The sequence below is a fragment of the Mobula birostris genome, unplaced genomic scaffold (assembly GCF_030028105.1).
Source record: "Mobula birostris isolate sMobBir1 unplaced genomic scaffold, sMobBir1.hap1 scaffold_732, whole genome shotgun sequence".
Lineage (NCBI taxonomy): Eukaryota > Metazoa > Chordata > Chondrichthyes > Myliobatiformes > Myliobatidae > Mobula > Mobula birostris.
Window position 1 is genome coordinate 138,657 of NW_027278450.1, and position 19,538 is coordinate 158,194.

General features: G+C 44.9%; 1 protein-coding gene across 1 annotated transcript in view; it reads right to left on the reverse strand.

Annotated features, from left to right (window-relative positions):
- Positions 1 to 19,085: 19,085 nt before the first annotated feature.
- LOC140193699 (formin-binding protein 4-like) overlaps positions 19,086 to 19,538 on the reverse strand; it is a gene marked incomplete at its 5' end in the record, with an annotated part of 42,018 nt that continues 41,565 nt past the window's right edge. Inside the window, one exon of the mRNA XM_072250866.1 lies at positions 19,086 to 19,457. Within this exon, the coding sequence (XP_072106967.1) occupies positions 19,367 to 19,457 (91 nt within the window). The remainder of the gene's footprint in view (positions 19,458 to 19,538) is intronic.

Sequence of the window (19,538 nt, forward strand, 5' to 3'; positions counted from 1 at the left end):
ATTCCACCCCACTCTGTATATTCACCCGGCACATTCCACCCGACTCTGTATATTCACCAGGCACATTCCACCCCACTCTGTATATTCACCCGGCACATTATACACCACTCTGTATATTCACCAGGCACATTCCACCCCACTCTGTATATTCACCCGGCACATTCCACCCCACTCTGCATATTCACCCGGCACCTTCCACCCCACTCTGTATATTCACCCGGCACATTCCACCCCACTCTGCATATTCACCCGGCACATTCCAGCCCACTCTGTATATTCACCCGGTACATTTCGCACCAGTCTTTATATTCACAGGGCACGTAAACCCCATTCTGTATATTCACCTGGCATATTCCACCCCACTCGGTATATTCACCCGGGACATTCCACACCACTCTGTATATTCACCCGGCACATTCCACCCCGCTCTCAATTTTCAACCGGCACATTCCACCGCCCTCTGTATATTTACGCGGCACATTACACACCACTCTGCATGTTCACCTGTCACATTACACCCCACTCTGTACATGCGCCAAGCACATTCCAGAACACTCTGTATTTTCACCCGGGACATTCCACCCACTCTGTATTTTCATCCGGCACATTCCACCCCACTGTGTATATTCACCCGGCACATTCCACCCCACTGTGTATATTCACCCGGAAAATTCCACCGCACTCTGTATTTTCACCCGCCACATTCCACTCACTGTGTATATTCAACCGATACAGTACACCACACTCTGTATATTCGCCTGGCACATTACACCCCACTCTGTATATTCACCCGGCACATTCCAGCCCACTCTGTATATTCACCCAGCACATTACACCCCACTCTGTGTATTCACCCGGCACATTCCACACCACTCTGTATATTCACCCGGCACATTCCACACCACTCTGTATATTCACCCGGCACATTCCACACCACTCTGTATATTCTCCCGGCACATTCCACCCCACTCTGTATATTCACCCGGTACATTCCACCACAATCTGTTTTTTAACCCGGTACATTCCACACCACTGTGTATATTCACCCGGCACCTTTCACCCCACTGTGTATATTCACCCGGAACATACCACCCCAGCCTGTATTTTCACCCGGCACATTCCACGCCACTCTGTATATTCAGCCAATACATTCCACCCCACTCTGTACATTCACCCGGCACATTCCACACCACTCTGTATATTCACCCGGCACATTCCACCCCACTCTGTATATTCACCTGGCATATTCCACCCCACTCTGTATATTCACCTGGCACATTCCACCCCACTCTGTATATTCACCCGGCACTTTCCACCCCACTCTGTATATTCACCCGGCACATTCCACCCCACTCTGTATATTCACCCGGCACTTTCCACCCCACTCTGTATATTCACCCGGTACATTCCACCACAATCTGTTTTTTAACCCGGTACATTCCACACCACTGTGTATATTCACCCGGCACCTTTCACCCCACTATGTATATTCACCCGGAACATACCGCCCCACCCTGTATTTTCACCCGGCACATTCCACGCCACTCTGTATATTCAGCCGATACATTCCACCCCACTCTGTATATTCACCCGGCACATTCCATCCCACTCTGTATATTCACCTGGCATATTCCACCCCACTCTGTATATTCACCTGGCACATTCCACCCCACTCTGTATATTCACCTGGCACATTCCACCCCACTCTGTATATTCACCCGGCACTTTCCACCCCACGCTGTATATTCACGCGGCACATTCCACCCCACTCTGTATATTAACCCGATACATTCCACCCCACTCTGTATATTCACCCGGCACATTCCATCCCTCTCTGTATATTGACACGGCACAGTACACCCCGCTCTGTACATTCATCCGGCACATTCCACCCCACTGTGTATATTCACCGGCACGTTCCTCTCCACTCTGTACATTCACCCGGTACATTCTACACCACTCTGTATATTCACCCGGCATATTCCACACAACTGTGTATATTCACCCGGCACATTCTACACCACTCTCTATATTCACTCGGTTCATTCCACACCACTCTGTATATTCACACGGCACATTACACCCCACTCTGTATATTCACCTGGTACATTCCACCCTATTGTGTATATTCACCTGGCACATTTCACACCACTCTGTATTTTCACCCGGCACGTTACACCCCACTCTGTATATTCACCCAGCACATTCTACACCTCTCTGTATATTCACCTGGTTCATTCCACATCACTCTGCATATTCACCCGGCACACTCCACACCATTCCGCATAACTATCTTGCTGGAGTAATCACCTTTGATCTTTCCACTTCTCACCTTAAAACTACACCTTCTGGTATTTGTCATCTCCAACCATCACTGTCTCAGCATATCTATACCTCTCATCATTTATCAACCCTGCAGCCTCTCACAACCCAAAGGAAATAATCCACATTTGTTCAACCTCCCTCGGATACACCCAAATTCTGAAACTACATCAAATGTTCGGAACAGGCTTACCTTGAAATCCAAGACCCTGGCAGCTGCAGAACACATTTCAAACCCTAAAAAAGAGAGAGGAGTTGAGAATATTGTATATTGGTTGGTTTCCACTGATATAGATAGAGGGGTTATAAGAGTGCACCAATTAAAGATGAACATCAGAGTGTTGCCTAGTGATCAATCCAACTTGCTGAAGTCACATCTCTCAGTCACTACTCCTTTCTGCATTCTGCAGCTCCTCTGAACTCCGGGGGAGGAAGGAATGGAATGAGGCTGCAAACAAGCCACTGAGGTGTTGTGGCTACCAAAGCAGGACAGAACTGGACATCACCTCCTCACACCAAAGCCTTTCTACTCTACAAAGCAAGTCATAGTGTGACGCAAGTCTCCACTAGTCTGTATGAGAGTAGTGGCAACATCTTCCAGGAAGCTCAACACCATCCAGGACAAAGCAGCTACTTGATTGGGATACCATCCATCAGTCCCTTCACCACCAGTACCCAGAGACTGCAGAAAGTGCCATCTGCACAATGCACTGCAGTTACACATGCAATTTACTCCAGCATCACTAAACCTGTGATCTTTACCAAGGAAGTCAAGGGCAGCACCACCATCTGCAGGTTTTCCTCCAGTCTCACAGTATCCTGACTCTGAAATATATCACCTGTCCATCACCATTGAAAGTCAAAATCCCTCTCAGGCAGCACCACAAGAGGACCTTCAGCAGAAGGCCCGTAGCAGTTCAAGAAAGCAGCTCACCGCCACCTCTAACCAGCTGGAGGTGGGCAGTAAATACTGGTGTTGCCAGTGATGTCCAGATCCCAAATGTTGATGGAAAATGTATCCAGTACCTCTCCAATATAATAGGTTCTGATCCAACAACTTTCATACAAGGTATCCCTTCTCTTGTTACAACGTGTTCTCTTTGTCTGATACAAGGCTTCACCCACTCCTTTTCTCTGACACAAGGCCCCTCCCCTCCCCTCCCACAATAGCTGATAGCCATTAACCATTAACACAATTTCCTCACTGGAATAATGTATTCCAGTCCATCTTAATGTCGCAATATCCTGATACAGGCTATGCCTGGGTTACAAACAGTACATTGATGTACATAGATAAAAGTTCATAAATTAATATTAAATTCAGAAGCCTGGTCTATGTACATACATTCATTCCTATGAGCAGAACTAGTTTCCTCTCTCTCCACTTTTAGTAATAGTTCTTGCACAAAACACACACTTCCACGTGTTTCCAATGCCATTCATTACAACACTGTGGAGGTAAGGTTAGTGTATCCAGTGGTTTTATAGATTTCCAATACAGATAAAATTGACTCATGGACATCTGTTAAACAGAACCCGTTTATTACCTGGAGATAGCCTGTACAGTTCCTACCATTGACAACCCTCTCCCACACCCTCAGCCACTCTGAAACGATGTATTCCAGCCTTTCATTTTGCTCCTGCCTCCAGATTTAGTCTGCTGTGCACTGTGCACCATCCCCTCAGACCTGATTTCTTAGGTATCCATTGCTTCAGCTTCTCTCTCACTTCTTCTCTGACCCCGGTCTTCAGCCGCTATTCTGTTGTAATCTTGAGGAACAGCATCTCACAGTCCCACTGCAACCTTCCAAACTTAAACACCAAATGTAATCATTTCTAGAGCATTTATGAGCTTTTGGAAAACCATGGCCTAATTAGGAAGAGCCAGCTTGGCTTTGTCAGGGGCAAGAAGTGTCTTACTGAGGTTTTTGATGAGGATGAGGATGATTGATGATGATCGAGCTGTGGGTGTTGTCTACAAGGACAAGATGCATGGGATCCATGGTGGATTAGCCATTTGGGTTCAGAACTGGCTTGCCCATGGTAGACAGAAGATAGAGGCCAAAAGGATTTATTCTAGCTGGAGGTTTGTGAATAGCGGTGTCCTGCAGAGATCTGTAGTGGGACCTCTGATGTTTGTGATGTACACAAATGACCTGGATGAAAATGTAGATACATGGGTTAATAAGTTTGCAGATGATACAAAGATCGGTGGTGTTGTGGTTAGCATAGAAGACTGTTAAAGAATACAGCGGAATATAGACCAGCTGCAGATATGGCCAGAGAAATGGTGGCTGGAGTTTAACCTGCCCAAATGGGAAGTGCTGCAGCTTGGTAGGTCAAACGTAAAGAGCCAGCGCACTGTTAAGGGCAAGACACTTAAGTATTGATGGGCAGAGGGATCTTGGGGTCCAAGTTCATAGCTCCCTGAAGTGGCTACACAGGTTGATAGGGGAGTTAAGAAGCCAAATGGCATGCTTGCCTCATTAGATGATGCAAAAGTCAGTAAATTACTGTGCAGCTTTATAGAAGTCTAGTTAGGCCGCACCTGAGGTATTGCATACAGTTATAAGAAGGACGTCGAGGCTTTGGAGAAGGTTTACTAGGATGCTGCCTGGATTAGCGGACATGAGGTTGGACAAACTCATGTCGTTTTATCTTGAGTGGTGAAGGCTGAGGGGAGATTGGACCGAGGTTTATATGATTATGAGAGGCCGAGGAAGAGTGGACATACAGTATCCTTCTCGTGGGGTTCAAATGTCTAATACCAGAGGGCGTGCATTTAAGGTGAGGGGATAATTTCAAAGGAGATGTGAGGGGCAAGATTTTTACACAGAGAGTTGTGGGTGCCTGGAATGCACTTGCTGGGGTGATGGTGGAGTCTGATTGGAGACTTTTAAGAGATGTTTAGATAGGCACATGAATGTGAGGGAAATGGCAGGATATGGACATTGCGTAGGCAGAAGAGTTTAGTTTAGTTGGCTATTTGATCATTAACTTAATTGGTTTGGCTCAATGTTGTGGGCTGAAGGGCTGGTTCCTGGGCTGTACAGTTTGATGTTCTATGTCCCCTCAGATTCAATCTCATCTACTCGGAGCACCAAAGAACACTTCCTCCAGCCTGCCTCTTCCCTACGTGTGTCCCAGCCATCATTCAGCCTGTAGCAACACACACACAACACTGCAAGAACTCAGTGGCTCAGGCAACATCTGTGGGGGGAAATGGACAACTGATACTTTGGGTTGAGACCTTTCATCCGGACTGAAAGAAGAGGGAAGATAGCTGGGAAGGGTGGAAATAGTGGCAGAGGCTGGGAGGTGACAGGTGGGTGCAACAAAGGTACAAAGATGATGGAAGCTGATAGGAGAGGGAGATGGAGCATGAGAGGTGGACTAATGTGTGAGCGATGGGCAGATGAGGAAAAAGACAGGGTGATGGCGGGCTAGGATGGGTGTGAGCATGGAATATTTGTCACCTCCACTTGTCACCTCCCTGCCTCTGTCACTATTCCCATTCTCTCCTCCCCTACCCTGTCATTATCACAGCTACGTATATTCTACCGCAGGCTGATACTGACCTGGCTCTGAAGGAAAGTCTCTCCGAAGTTTTGCCAACACATCCAGGTGAGCACTCCGGGAGATAGCATATTTGACCACTACTACTCTCCCTTCTGCAATGCTTACAAAGCGCTCCTCTGCCCTCCATTTGGAAAATCAGATCACTCCTCCATTTTTCTGGTGCCAAAGTACAGGCAGAAGCTGAAACAAGAGGCGGCATTGCTAAAACCATCCACTGTTGGTCCGACCAATTGGCCTCCATGATGCAGGACCTCTTTGATGACATTGCTTGGAACGTCTTCCATGATGAGGATGTCTCCAAGTTCACCGAAGGGGTCATGAGTTTCATCCAGAAGTGCATCAAGAATGGTGTCCCACAGAACTCTGTCAGGATCTTTCCAAACCCGAGACCCTGGATCAACAGTTCTGTGCGAGCAGCACTGACCACACGAGACAGAGTTTTCACCACCAGTAACCAGCAGGAGCTCAAGAAATGCAGCTACAATCTGCGCAAAGTCATCAAGGCAGCGAAACAACAGTACAGGGACAAAATTCAGACACAACTTTCCACCAACAACACATGCAGTTTATGGCAAGGTCTGCTCACCATCGCAGACTTCAAATCTAAAAACAGTGGAGTTTCCAACATCGCTGCCTCTCTCCCAGTTGAGCCAAATCTTCTTTACACTCGATTCGGTGTCGCCAATACTGAGCCCCTGAGGAGAGCTGCTGATGCGGCCTGCAGCTTGGTCATCTCTGAGGTCAAAGTACGCAGGTGTTTCCAACGGGTGGACACTCACAAGGCTGCAGGACCAGACAGCATCCCGGGCAGGTACTCAGATGTGCACAGCACAACTGGCAGGTGTGTTTGCAGACATTTTTAATCTCTCCCTCTCCCAGTATAGTCTCCTCTTGGTTCAAAACATCCATCATTGTTCCTGTACCCAAAAAGGCCAAGGTAACATGTCTGAATGACTGGCGCACTGTTGCACTCACCTCAATAATAAGCAAATGCTTTGAGAGGCTGGTCAGGGATTACACCTGCAGCTTGCTACCACCAAAACTGGACCCCCTACAATTCACCTACCGACACAACTGATCGACAGTTGATGCAATAGCCATGGCTCTACACACCGTCCTTACACATCTGGAGAAGAAGGATGCTTATGTGAGAATGCTGTTCTTGGTCTACAGTTCAGCATTCAACACCATAATTCCCTCCAGGCTCAATAAGAAGCTCAAAGACCTCAGCCTTCATCCTGCCTTGTGCAGCTGGATCCTGGACTTCTTGTCAGATCACTGGCAGGTGGTAAAAGTGGGCTCCCTCACCTCTCCCCCTCTGACCCTCAACACAGGTGTCCCTCAGGGCTGTTTACTAAACTCCCTCCTTTATTCCCTGTATAGCCATAACTGTGTTGCCACCCACAGCTCCAATCTGCTAATTAAATTTGCTGATGATACTACATTGATTGGTCTAATCTCAAACAATAACGAGGTGGCCTACAGAGAGGAAGTCATCACCCTGACACAGTGGTGTCAAGAAATCCACCTCTCCCTCAATGTCGCAAAAACAAAGGAGCTGGTTGTGGATTACAAGAGGAATGGAGATAGGCATCAATAGACCTGGGGTTGAGAGGGTGAACAGCTTTAAGTTCCTCTGCACAAACATCATAGAGAATCTCACAAGGTCTGTACATACCGGCTGTGTGGTGAAAAAAGCACAAAAGCGCCTCTTTCACCTCAGGCAGTGGAAGAAATTTGGTATGGCCCCCCAAATTCTAGGAACTTTCTACAGGGGCACAACTGAGAGCATCCTTACTGGCTGCATCACTGCCTGGTATAGGAACTGTACTTCCCTCAATCGCAGGACTCTGCAGAGAGTGGTGTGGACAGCCCAGCGTAATTGCAGATGTGAACTCCCCACTATACAGGTCATTTACAATGACAAGTGTGTAAGAAGGGCTCGAAGATCATTGGAGACCCGAGTCACCCCAACCACAAACTGTTCCAGCTGCCACCATCCGGGAAATGGTACCGCAGCATAAAAACCAGAACCAACAGGCTCTGGGACAGCTTCTTCCACCGGGCCATCAGACTGATAAACTCATGCTGATGCAATTGTATTTCTATATTTATTATAAATTACTGTAATTTCATATTGCACATTTGAACAGAAATGTAATGTAAGGATTTTTTATTTCTCATGTACATGAAGGATATAAGTAATAAAGTCAATTCAATTCAATTACCACTCCTAACTTGGATCTACCTATTACCTGCCAATTCTTCCTCTCACCTCTTTATATTGGCTACCTCTGCTCTTTCACTCTCGATAACGTGTCTTGATCTGAAATGTTAACTGTTCACTTCCCTCCACGGATGCTGCCTGACTTGGTGAGTTCCACGAGCACCTTGTGTGTTGCTGCAGATTCCAGCATCAGCATCTGCTATGGCTCCTTTGTTCTTCCCCACCACCACTCCACAGACTCCCCTGTGTCTTCCCTTCCCTCTTCAGATGTAAGACCACCTACTCCTGTTTTACAACAAAAAAGAATGTTGTGTGTTTCAGGCATTTCCTGTTAAAACTCAAAGTTGCTAGCTGGCTTGATGTTTGCTCCCTGGCACATACAAGCCAAAGTGCCCAGCCTGTTTCCATTCAAAGATGAAAACAGAGAGAAAAAACCGACATGCCAGAAGTCTGAAATAAAACAAGAAAATACTAAAAATACTCGGCAAGTCAGGCAGCATTTGTGGAGAGACACACAGATTAGAGACCCATTACCCTCATCTACCTTCTCCTCAATATCCACAAGCAGGACAGCCCAGGCAAAGCTGTCCTTTCAGACGCTGGTGTCCCATTGGCCTTATTTCTCTCTACTTTGATTCCTTTCCACCTCCCTTCTTCCAGTCCTTTCCTTTTTACCTCTGATGTTTTCTCTGCAAATGCCCAGTTCTGAGTTCCTACTGTGAGCTTCCTACACACTCCATCTCACACGAGTGTGGTCTGAGGACTCTCTGCATCTTCCTTGAGCAGCCAATCCCTGAGCGTGTACGCACACATACTCCCGGTCGACCTCACTCTCACACCAAGCACATTCCGCATTTAGTCATCCAGCGAACGAGTGGGTCTGATACCTGTCCAGGGCTCTGACTCCAGTGATTCTCCCTCCGCAGGGAGTCGCTGCCTCGAACCGCGGTGGCTGGATCTCTCGGCTCCCGTGGCTTGACTCACCCCCAACACTGGTCGACCCCGGCTCTTCCCACTCCCTTTCCCCTCGTCCTACCCCGCTCACCGACTGGAATCTCAGACGTTGCTGCCTCTCCCACTCCCCACACACGCTCTCCCTTCTCTTCCTCTCCTACTCCTCCCTCCTCTCACTCCCTTTTCCGTCCCACCCCTTCTCTTCTCTCACCCTTTGCTTGTTCACTCCCTCTTCCAGTCACCCTTCTTCCCCATCCGAGCTTCCAAACATTCACAGGCGTTCTCCCCCGGGCTCCCTCGAACCCACACTTTCCCTGGCCGTCGCCTGGCAACACCAACAACACTCGGCGAGGGCTCTCGGGAATTCAGGAAGCGGCCGGACCCAGCGCAGGATTACAGTGGAGACGGTCCGGTGTCGAGCATCCGGAGCAGGTACAGTGAGTGAGGAACGGAGTGAAGCCAGAGCAGTGACCGTGAAATCCAGAGCAGGTACGGTCAGGTCCAGACTGAATACAGAGTGGGACAGTGTGATCGGAGAGCCAATTTGATGAAGATTATACATATGGCAAATTTAAAAGCCCACGGGGCATTTAGCTGCATAAGAAAACAAATATTTGAATACTTACTTTCGTTTTCAAGGGCAACTAATATGATTAGTTTGATGAGACTGGGGAAGAAGTTGATAACCTTCCTAGACAGGCAGAGGAAAAGCCCGTGGTTGGCGTGGATTGCATTCAAGTAGTGCTGATAGAGTGACTTCTCCGTGGATTGTCACCTTGTCGTGGTTGAGAAGCTTGTGTGGTCTTGTGATCCCGAGAACAATGCCGTCTGGAGCTATGCTCCTGGTAGGGTCACCCATGGCGGTAAGGTCGAGGGTGAGATCCCTGACAAAGAACAATCCAACCAAGATCTCAATGGGGGAACGGGCGAATGAAGTTACTTCGAACTCAACGGCTGTGAAGGCGGATGAAGGCTGCAATAAATTCATCAGCTCCAATCGTCGTGGTTTCCATGCCATTGGAATCAGTTGGTTGATTTCTGAAGTATCGTGTGCTTCTTGGAGTGCAACATCAAGTACACGTTAAACAAATACACGCACAGGCGTCTCCGCTCTGTGGGCCACTTCTTCAGAACGAAGACCATCATCCTCGACCCCGAGGGATAGCCACGACGACGACGACATAGTGACATCAGAAACACTATTAAGTACATATACCAATATATTATGTAAATGAGCAGTGCCAGTGCCAATAGCTACTGTGTTTAAAGCAGGATATGGAAATCCACAGAATCACTGGCTATTTTGCATAATGTCGTTTTAACGTCAAGAAAGTTGCCACTTGACTCAAAGAAATAATGAAAAACAAGCTATAACGGCCTTCAAATGCAAAGATAATACATTTTAATCTTTACTGAATTTTCTGTACTGGTATCAGAAATATGGTCTTAAGGTGTTATACTTAAATGCATGCAGCATAAGGAATAAAGTGGTTGATCTTGTCGTACAGCTACAGATTGACAGGTATGATATTGTGGCCATCACTGAGACCTGGCTAAAGGATGCATGTCTCTGGGAGCTGAATGTCCAAGGATACACGGTGTATCGGAAGGATAGGAAGGTAGGCAGAGGGGGAGGCGTGGCTTTATTGGTAAGAAATGATATTAAATCATTAGAAAGAGGTGATATAGGATCGGAAGGTGCAGTATCTTTATGGGTTGAGCTAAGGAATAGCAGGGGTAAAAGGACCCTGATGGCAGTTATTTATAGGCCTCCAAACAGCTGCAGTGATGTGGACTACAAATTACAACAGGAAATAGGAAAGGCTTGTCAGAAAGCCAGTGTTATGATAATAGTGGGGGATCTTAACATGCCAGTGGGTTGGGAAAAGCAGATCGGCACTGGATCTCAAGAGAGAGAATTTGTAGAGTGTCTGCGAGATGGCTTTTTAGAACAGCTCATTGTTGAGCCCACTAAGGGATCGGCTGTACTGGATTGGGTATTGTGTAATGAACCGGAGGTGATTAGAGAGATTGAGGTGAAGGAACCTTTAGGAGGCAGTAATCATAACGTGATTGAGTTCACTGTGAAATTTGAAAAAGAGAAGCTGAAATCTGATGTGTCGGTATTTCATTGGAGTAAAGGAAATTATAGTGGCATGAGAGAAGAACTGGTCAAAGTTGACCGGAAAGGGACACTGGCGGGAAGGACGGCAGAGCAGCAGTGGCTGGAGTTTATGTGAGAAGTGAGGAAGGTGCAAGACAGGTATATTCCAAAAAAGAAGAAATTTTCAAATGGAAAAAGGATGCAACCATGGCTGACAAGACAAGTCAAAGCCAAAGTTAAAGCAAAGGAGAGGGCATTCAAGGAAGCAAAAAATAGTGGGAATTAGTGGGGAGGATTGGGAAGTTTTTAAAAGCTTACAAAAGAAAACTAAGAAGGTCATTAAGAGGGAAAAGATTAATTATGAAAGGAAGCTAGCAAATAATATCAAAGAGGATACTAAAAGCTTTTTCAAGTATATAAAGAGTAAAAGACAGGTGAGAGTAGATATAGGACCGATAGAAAATGATGCTGCAAAAATTGTAATGGGAAATAAGGAGAAGGCAGAGGAACTGAATGAGTCTCTTGCATCACTCTTCACTGAGGAAGACATCAGCAGTATACCAGACACTCAAGGGTGGCAGGGAAGAGAAGTGTGCGCAGTCACAATTACGACAGAGAAAGTACTCAGGAAGCTGAATAGTCTAAAGGTAGATAAATCTCCCGGACCAGATGGAATGCACCCTCGTGCTCTGAAGGAAGTAGCTTTGGAGATTACAGAGGCATTGGCGATGATCTTTCAGAAGTCGGGATTCTGGCATGATTCTGGAGGACTGGAAGATTGCAAATGTCACTCTGCTATTTAAGAAGGGGGCAAGGAAGCAAAAAGGAAATTATAGACCCATTAGCTTGACATCGGTGGTTGGGAAGTTGTTGGAATCGATTGACAAGGATGAGGTTACAGAGTACCTGGAAGCATATGACAAGATAGGCAGAACTCAGCATGGATTCCTTAAAGGAAAATCCTGCCTGACAAACCTATTACAATTTTTTGAGGAAATTACAAGTAGGCTAGACAAGGGAGATGTAGTGGATGTTGTATATTTGGATTTTCAGAAGGCCTTTGACAAGGTGCCACACATGAGGCTACTTAACAAGATAAGAGCCCATGGAATTACGGGAAAGTTACATACGTGGATAGAGCGTTGGCTGATTGGCAGGAAACAGAGAGAGGGAATAAAGGGATCCTATTCTGGTTGGCTGCTGGTTACCAGTGGTGTTCCACCGAGGTCCGTGTTGTGGCTACTTCTTTTTACATTGTACATCAACGATTTGGATTATGGAATAGATGGCTTTGTGGCTAAAATTGCTGACGATACGAAGATAGGTGGAGGGGCTGGTAGTGCTGAGGTAACGGAGAGTCTGCAGAGAGACTTGGATAGGTTCAAAGAATGGGCAAAGAAGTGGCAAATGAAATACAATGTTGGAAAGTGTATGGTTATGCATTTTGGCAGAAGAAATAAATGGGCAGACTATTATTTAAATGGGGAGAGAATTCAAAGTTCTGAGGTGCAACAGGACTTGGGAGTCCCCGTACAGGATACCGCTAAGGTTAACCTCCAGGTTGAGTTGGTGGTGAAGGCGGTGAACACAATGTTGGCATTCATTTCTAGAGGAATAGAATATAGGAGCACGGATGTGATGTTGAGGCTCTATAAGGCGCTGGAGAGTTTTGGTCTCCTTATTTAGGAAAGGATGTGCTGACGTTGGAGAGGGTACAGAGAAGATTCATTAGAATGATTCCGGGAATGAGAGGGTTAACATATGAGGAACGTTTGTCCGCTCTAGGACTGTATTCCTTGGAGTTTAGAAGAATGAGGGGAGACCTCATAGAAACATTTTGAATGTTGAAAGGCATGGACAGAATGGTTGTTTCCCATGATGGGGGAGTCTAGTACAAGAGGGCATGATTTAAGGATTGAAGGGCTCCCACTCAGAACAGAAATGCGAAGAAATTTTTTTAGCCAGAAGGTGGTAAATCTATGGAATTTGTTGCCACGGGTGGCAGTGGAGGCCAAGTCATTGGGTGTATTTAAGGCAGAGATTGATAGGTATCTGAGTAGCCAGGGCATCAAAGATTATGGTGAGAAGGCGGGGGAGTGGGACTAAATGGGAGAATGAATCAGCTCATGATAAAATGGCGGAGCAGACTCAATGGGCTGAATGGCTGACTTCTGGTCTTATGGTCTTATAAGAGTACTGTAGAACATAAAAGATTTTGAATGGAGTGCATCCATTTCTGAAGCCAGGCAGACAGAGTCGCAGGACAGAAGCAGAATGGAGGCAAATAAAAAGCTGTAGATGTTCAAAATTTGAAACAAATATTGAAAATGCTCTTCGTTATACAGCATTGAATCAAGCCCTACAGCCTAACCCATCCATGCCAACCAATGTGCCTTCCTGATCTAGTCTCATTTACATGGCTTTGGTCCATATCCCTCTGTAAACCATGTGCTCTTTTAAACATTGTAATCATACCTGATTCAACCACTTCCACTAGCAACCCTTTCCATATACCTACCACCTTGTGTGAAAAAACTGTCCCTCGGGTCCCATTTGAGTCTATGCCCTCTGGTTTTAGACTCCCCAACTCTGGGAAAAAAGACTGATGGAGTCAATATGATATTTTATAAACCTCTACGAGTTCACCTCTCAGCCTTCGATACTTTGGGGAAAACAAGTCCCTGCCTCTCTGGTCTCTTCTCACTTCTGAAGTCCTCCAGTTAGTGCAAAATCTTCGTAAATCTTTTCTGCACCCTCTTTTGCTTAATCTCATCCTTCCTATAATATGGCAACCAGTATTACTCACGGAGTTCAAAGTAAATTTATTATCCATATACAACCCTGAGATTCATTTTCTTGTGGGCATACTCAAATCCAATAACCACAATAGAATCAACGAAAGACTGCACCAGCTGGTTGTGAAACCCGTGTGCAAAAGACAACAAACTGTGCACATACAAAAAGTTTAAAGTAAATTTTATTATCAGAGTACATATATGTCACCATATACAACCCAGAGATTCATTTTCTTGTGGGTGTACTCAACAGATCTATAAAATAATAACTATAACAGAATCAACGAACAACCTCCAAACTACAGCTTTCAACCAGAGTGCAGAGTCAACAAACTGTGCAAGCACAAAAAGAAGAGACATTAATATAAATAAATAAACAATAAATATTGAGAACATGAGATGAAGAGTCCTTGAAAGTGAGTCCATAGGTTGTGGGAACATTTCTAAGGTAAGTTGAGTGAAGATATCCCCTTTGTTTAAGAGCCCGATGGTTGAGGGTTAGTAACTTTTCCTAAACCTGGTGGTGTGCACCCTAAGACTCTTGTGCCTTCTTCCTGATGGCAGCAGCAAGAAGAAAACATGTCCTGGGTGCTGCTTTCCTGCGACAGCAATTCACGTAGATGTGCTCAATGATTAGGAGGGCTTTACCTGTGATGGATTGGGCTATATCCACTACTTTTTGTAGGATTTTTCATTCAAGGGCATTGGTGTTTCCATATCAGGCTGTGATGCAGTCAGTCAATATACTCTCCACCACACATCTACAGAAGCTTGTCAAAATTTTAGATGCTATGCCAAATCTCCGCAAAGTCCTGAGGAAGTAGAGGCGCTGCTGTGCTTTCTTCATAATTACACTTGCGTGCTGGGCCCAGGTCAGGTCCTCTGAAATGAAAACACCAAGGAACTTAAAGTTGCTGTTCATCTCCACCTCTGATTCCCTAATGAGGATTGGCTCATGGACTTCTGGTTTCCTCCTCCTGAAGTCAATAATCAATTCCTTGGTCTCGCTGACTTTGATCAAGAAGTTGTTGTAGTGGGACCACTCGGCCAGATTTTCAGTCTCCATCCTATATGCTGATTCATCATCACCTTTAATTTGGTTCATGATAGCAGTGTTATCAGCAAACTTGAATATGACATTGGAACTGTACTTAGCCACACAGTCACAACTGTAAAGTGAGTAGAGCAGGGGGGTAAGCACACAGCCTTTGGTACACCTGTGCTGATGGAGATCATGAACTGACTAGAGTCTGCAAGTGAGGAAATTGAGGATACAATTGTGGTGGCCTTGAGGCCAAAGTCTTGAAGCTTAATAATTAGTTCTGAAGGGATAATAGTATTGAATGCCGAGCTTAAAACATTCTGATTTATGCATCTTTGCTGTCTAGATGTTCCAGTGTTGTGTGAAGAGCCAATAAGATGGCATCTGCTGTGGATGTTCACAATGCTCCAGATGTGTCTTCAGCTCCTCATAAGTTCTTGTAGTCAGTGCTTTATCTGAAGGCAACATGTTACATGCCTTCTTCACAACCACCTACCCATGTCACCACTTTCTGTGAACTATGTATGTGTACCCCTTGGTCTCTCTGGCCTACAATTCTCCCCAGGGTACTGCTGTTTACTGTTTAAGCCCTGTTCTGTCTTAACTTGTAGAAATGCATTATCTTGAAGTTAAAGCAAAATTCTATCTGCCACTAGCCTTCCAATGTTCCGAGTTGATTTAAATCCTGTTGTAGTTTAGATAACCTTCTTCATTGTACACCATACTACACCAGAAAGCATTTATGGAAAGAGAAACCAACATTTTGAGTCAACAACCCTTTAACAATAAACAAAAATCATAACTACTGGGCTACTTACACTAACTTTTCTCTTTCTCAGTTTTAATGATGAGTCCTCATTATCACTTTCTCTTGCTCCCTGACCACCTCATTTTTTCCAACATTTTAAATTTGCTGTTTTTAGTTGTGTTGACCTAGTTCTTTTCATCCTACTTGCCAAGAAAGTATATTATATTTCATACATCCAGCCCACCAGGCAAGCCCGATCAACATTCCATTAACAACATACATGGACCAAGATTAAGAGTACAGATTATTGCCACAAGTCCAGAAACACATTTAAGATAAGGAGATGTACAAGTAGTGCAGAAAGACAATAGTAAGCTTGCTGATTTGTAAATAATTGGGAAAACTAGTTTTGACGAGAAGCGTAGCACATCTTGTTGATGTACAAGTCTTCACAAGTTTAAATACCAAAGAATGTTGCTTGTTGCTCCAGATTCCAGCATCTGCAGTCTTGTGACCCTAATCCTGCTGAGTAGTTAGAAATAATCATTGGGAAATTCTGTAGTTTCTCCACAAACTAGAGGCTAACCTGATGAGGGTTCAAAATGAGTTGTGGAGGGAATGGGAAATTGGAGAGATTAACAGTCTTAAGGGTGGTCACAGGGTGCCAGTCAAGCAGACTACTTTGTCCTGAATGATATCAACCTTTTTGAATAGATGGAGTTGTCCATTCAGGTATCTGTGGAAAATTCCAACACACTGCTAATGCGCTGTGGTTAGGGGAACAGGCCTCGGGGTATCGGGGGTAATTCCCTCACCAACCAGTCCCTAACCTGCTCTTGGGAACTAGAAATATTTATGTACGAGTATACATACAAAATCAGGTGCAGGAGCAGTATCTATGACTGCTCTGTCACTCAATAAGATCAGACTAGTCTGACTGTTCCCTGACAGGCTCTCACCAACCTCAGTAACCCACAAGCTTACCAAGAATTTATCAGTCAAAAATATTGGAAGACTGCTTCTGCTACCTTTTCAGAAAGAGTTCCAAAGACTCATGACCTCATCTGCCTTAAGTAGGAGCCCCTGTTTAAACGGTGACCCTTTAGTTTCCCACTTGTGAAAACATCCTCTCAACATCCAGCTTATCAAGATCCCTCAGAATGTTACTTTCTTTTATCTTTCACTCTTCTGAACTTCAGCAGACACAAGCTCAGCCCAATTAACCTTATAACCTGCTCATTCTATGTCTAGTTAACCTGAACTTCATCCAACAGTGACATCCTTCCATTGACCAGGCGACTAATACTGTCCATCTTATTTCAAATATAAACTCACTTGTACCACTAAAGCACACTCTACGTTTCTGATCAATTTTCCTAACAATGAAGAATATTCTGAAAACTAAAATACTATGGATGCCTGAAGCACTTATCAGGTCAGGCAACATTTCTGGAAAGTGAAACACTGAAGGTGAAAGACCTCCACCAGGATTTAAAAGAAAACAATGACTACCTAATTACTTGCTGTTTGTAATTCATTCTCTAGGACATCCAGATCCCTCTGCATCTCACGAGCTCTGCAATCTCTCAAAAATTTTATACTTTCCTGCCAAATTGACATTCCGCAATGTTCTAGTTTGTCTTAAAGTAATAGGTCATACATACAAGAGAGGAGGCAAAAGAAATTGTCAGTGTTGTGAGTTTTGGACTTTTCCTTAAGGGGTCTTGATATTTTAAGGCAGATGTAGACACAATTCAGTGTGGTGGGGAAGGGGGTTCAGTGAGGTTACTGAAGGGAGGAAGAAATGCAGAGCTGAGATTACAGTCAGAACACTGAATGGCAGAGGGGGATTGAGGGGCTGTCCTTACTCCTCTCCTGTAGGTGCCCGAAAAGGAACATTTTTATGGAAGCAGCTAGTTCTGGAGCACATCCACAGCTGGGACGTTGTCTGATCCTATGAACTTTTTGCATCTAGTGCCCTCATCTGGAATTGAATTGGCTAGATGGTGAAGTCTCAGAAACAAGGAAAGGGTACAGAGGAGATTTACCAGGATGCTGCATGGTTTAGAGAGTATGCATTATGATCAGAGATTAAGGGAGCTAGGGCTTTACTCTTTGGAGAGAAGGAGGATGAGAGGAGACATGATAGAGGTGTACAAGATAATAAGAGGAATAGATAGAGTGGATAGCCAGCGCCTCTTCCCCAGGGCACCACTGCTCAATACAAGAGGACATGGCTTTAACGTAAGGGGTGGGAAGTTCAAGGGGGATATTAGAGGAAAGTTTTTTTACTCAAACAGTGGTTGGTGCGTGGAATGCTCTGCCCGAGTCAGTGGTGGAGGCAAATACACTTGTGAAGTTTAAAAGACTACTAGACAGGTATATGGAGGAATTTAAAGTGGGGGGTTATATGGGAGGCAGGGTTTGAGGGTTGGCACAACATTGTGGGCCAAGGGGCCTGTAATGTGCTGTACTATTCTATGTTCTATAAATCATCCACCTGCTGAAAATGGATGTAAATGTTTCAGCTCACACTCATATTCTGGGCCCTGCCATCACCAAGGATGCTCTTGGAGCCTCTTCCTCATCTTATTCTAATGGAATATGAACAAGTTATTTTCCTTACTTGCTTCTTTGAGGATCATCACTTTTTTGTGATGGGAAGGATTGAGTTGCTGAGAGCAATGCTATCTGGTGCTTAGCCATCCTTGGGTTAGTAGGGTCACATATAGCAATAAGGTTAAGGAGGAGGTCCCAGACAAAGAATGATTCAACAAGCCTCAATGGTGGAGCTGGCAGATGATGACATATCACAATGGCAGTAAATATAAAGCAAGGCTGCAGCAGCCATGCCACTGGACCCTGACCTCAATCTGTGTGGTGGCTGCCGTTCCTCATCAAGGGAATGCACCAGCATCCCGATATGTGGATCCCAAATTGGCATCTATAGTCACCCGAGGAGTCTGTATTTTGGAGAAGGAGTAATTGCATTACCATTTTTACTTACAATGAATACAGGGAGACAATTACCAAATGGTAGCATAAGGGACTTACTAAGTTATAGGGTTAGATTAGACAGCACAGAAACAGATCAATACCTTAGCTGAGTGGAATACCATTATTTTCCTGAACGTCATTAAGCTAAATGATACATAGTTCCCTGGACTGAGAGCCAGGGTTATACAGGCCATTCTGTGGGTATAACTGGGTGCTGTGAGCACATTGGGCTAGTAGGGCACATATCAGGAAGAGGATGGAATATGTGGTAGGCAAGCGACAAAATACATTATAGATTCAGACAAGAGATCCCAAGCTATTGTAAAAAAGGTTTATTGTTATATACAAATGTACAGCATATATGAAATTGCAAATGGGCACCATTAGTTCACAACCTGGATGCACGTCATTTTATTACATGGAAAATTTTCATAGCTCAATACTAGAAAATTGAAAGCAGTATACTCTATTATCCACCAAATATGCTCATGCACCAAACTGCTCACAGACCCACCATCTACTCAGTGATTTACACAAATATAAACCGTTCTGTATAAAGGTAGAAAAATAATTTACACATAGTATAAAACTCAGAATGTTAGGAGTTTGAAGCCATTTTCCTCCGCTTCAGTCTCTCCCGCCAGTCTTCTGGTAGCGCTTCAAAGTTGGCATTTTTCTCAGCTTGACCACTGCACATTTAAACAGACACAGGCAGGTGACCAGGACAAGTACAGAGAAATGGATGAAAATCCTAACACCACCTTCTATTT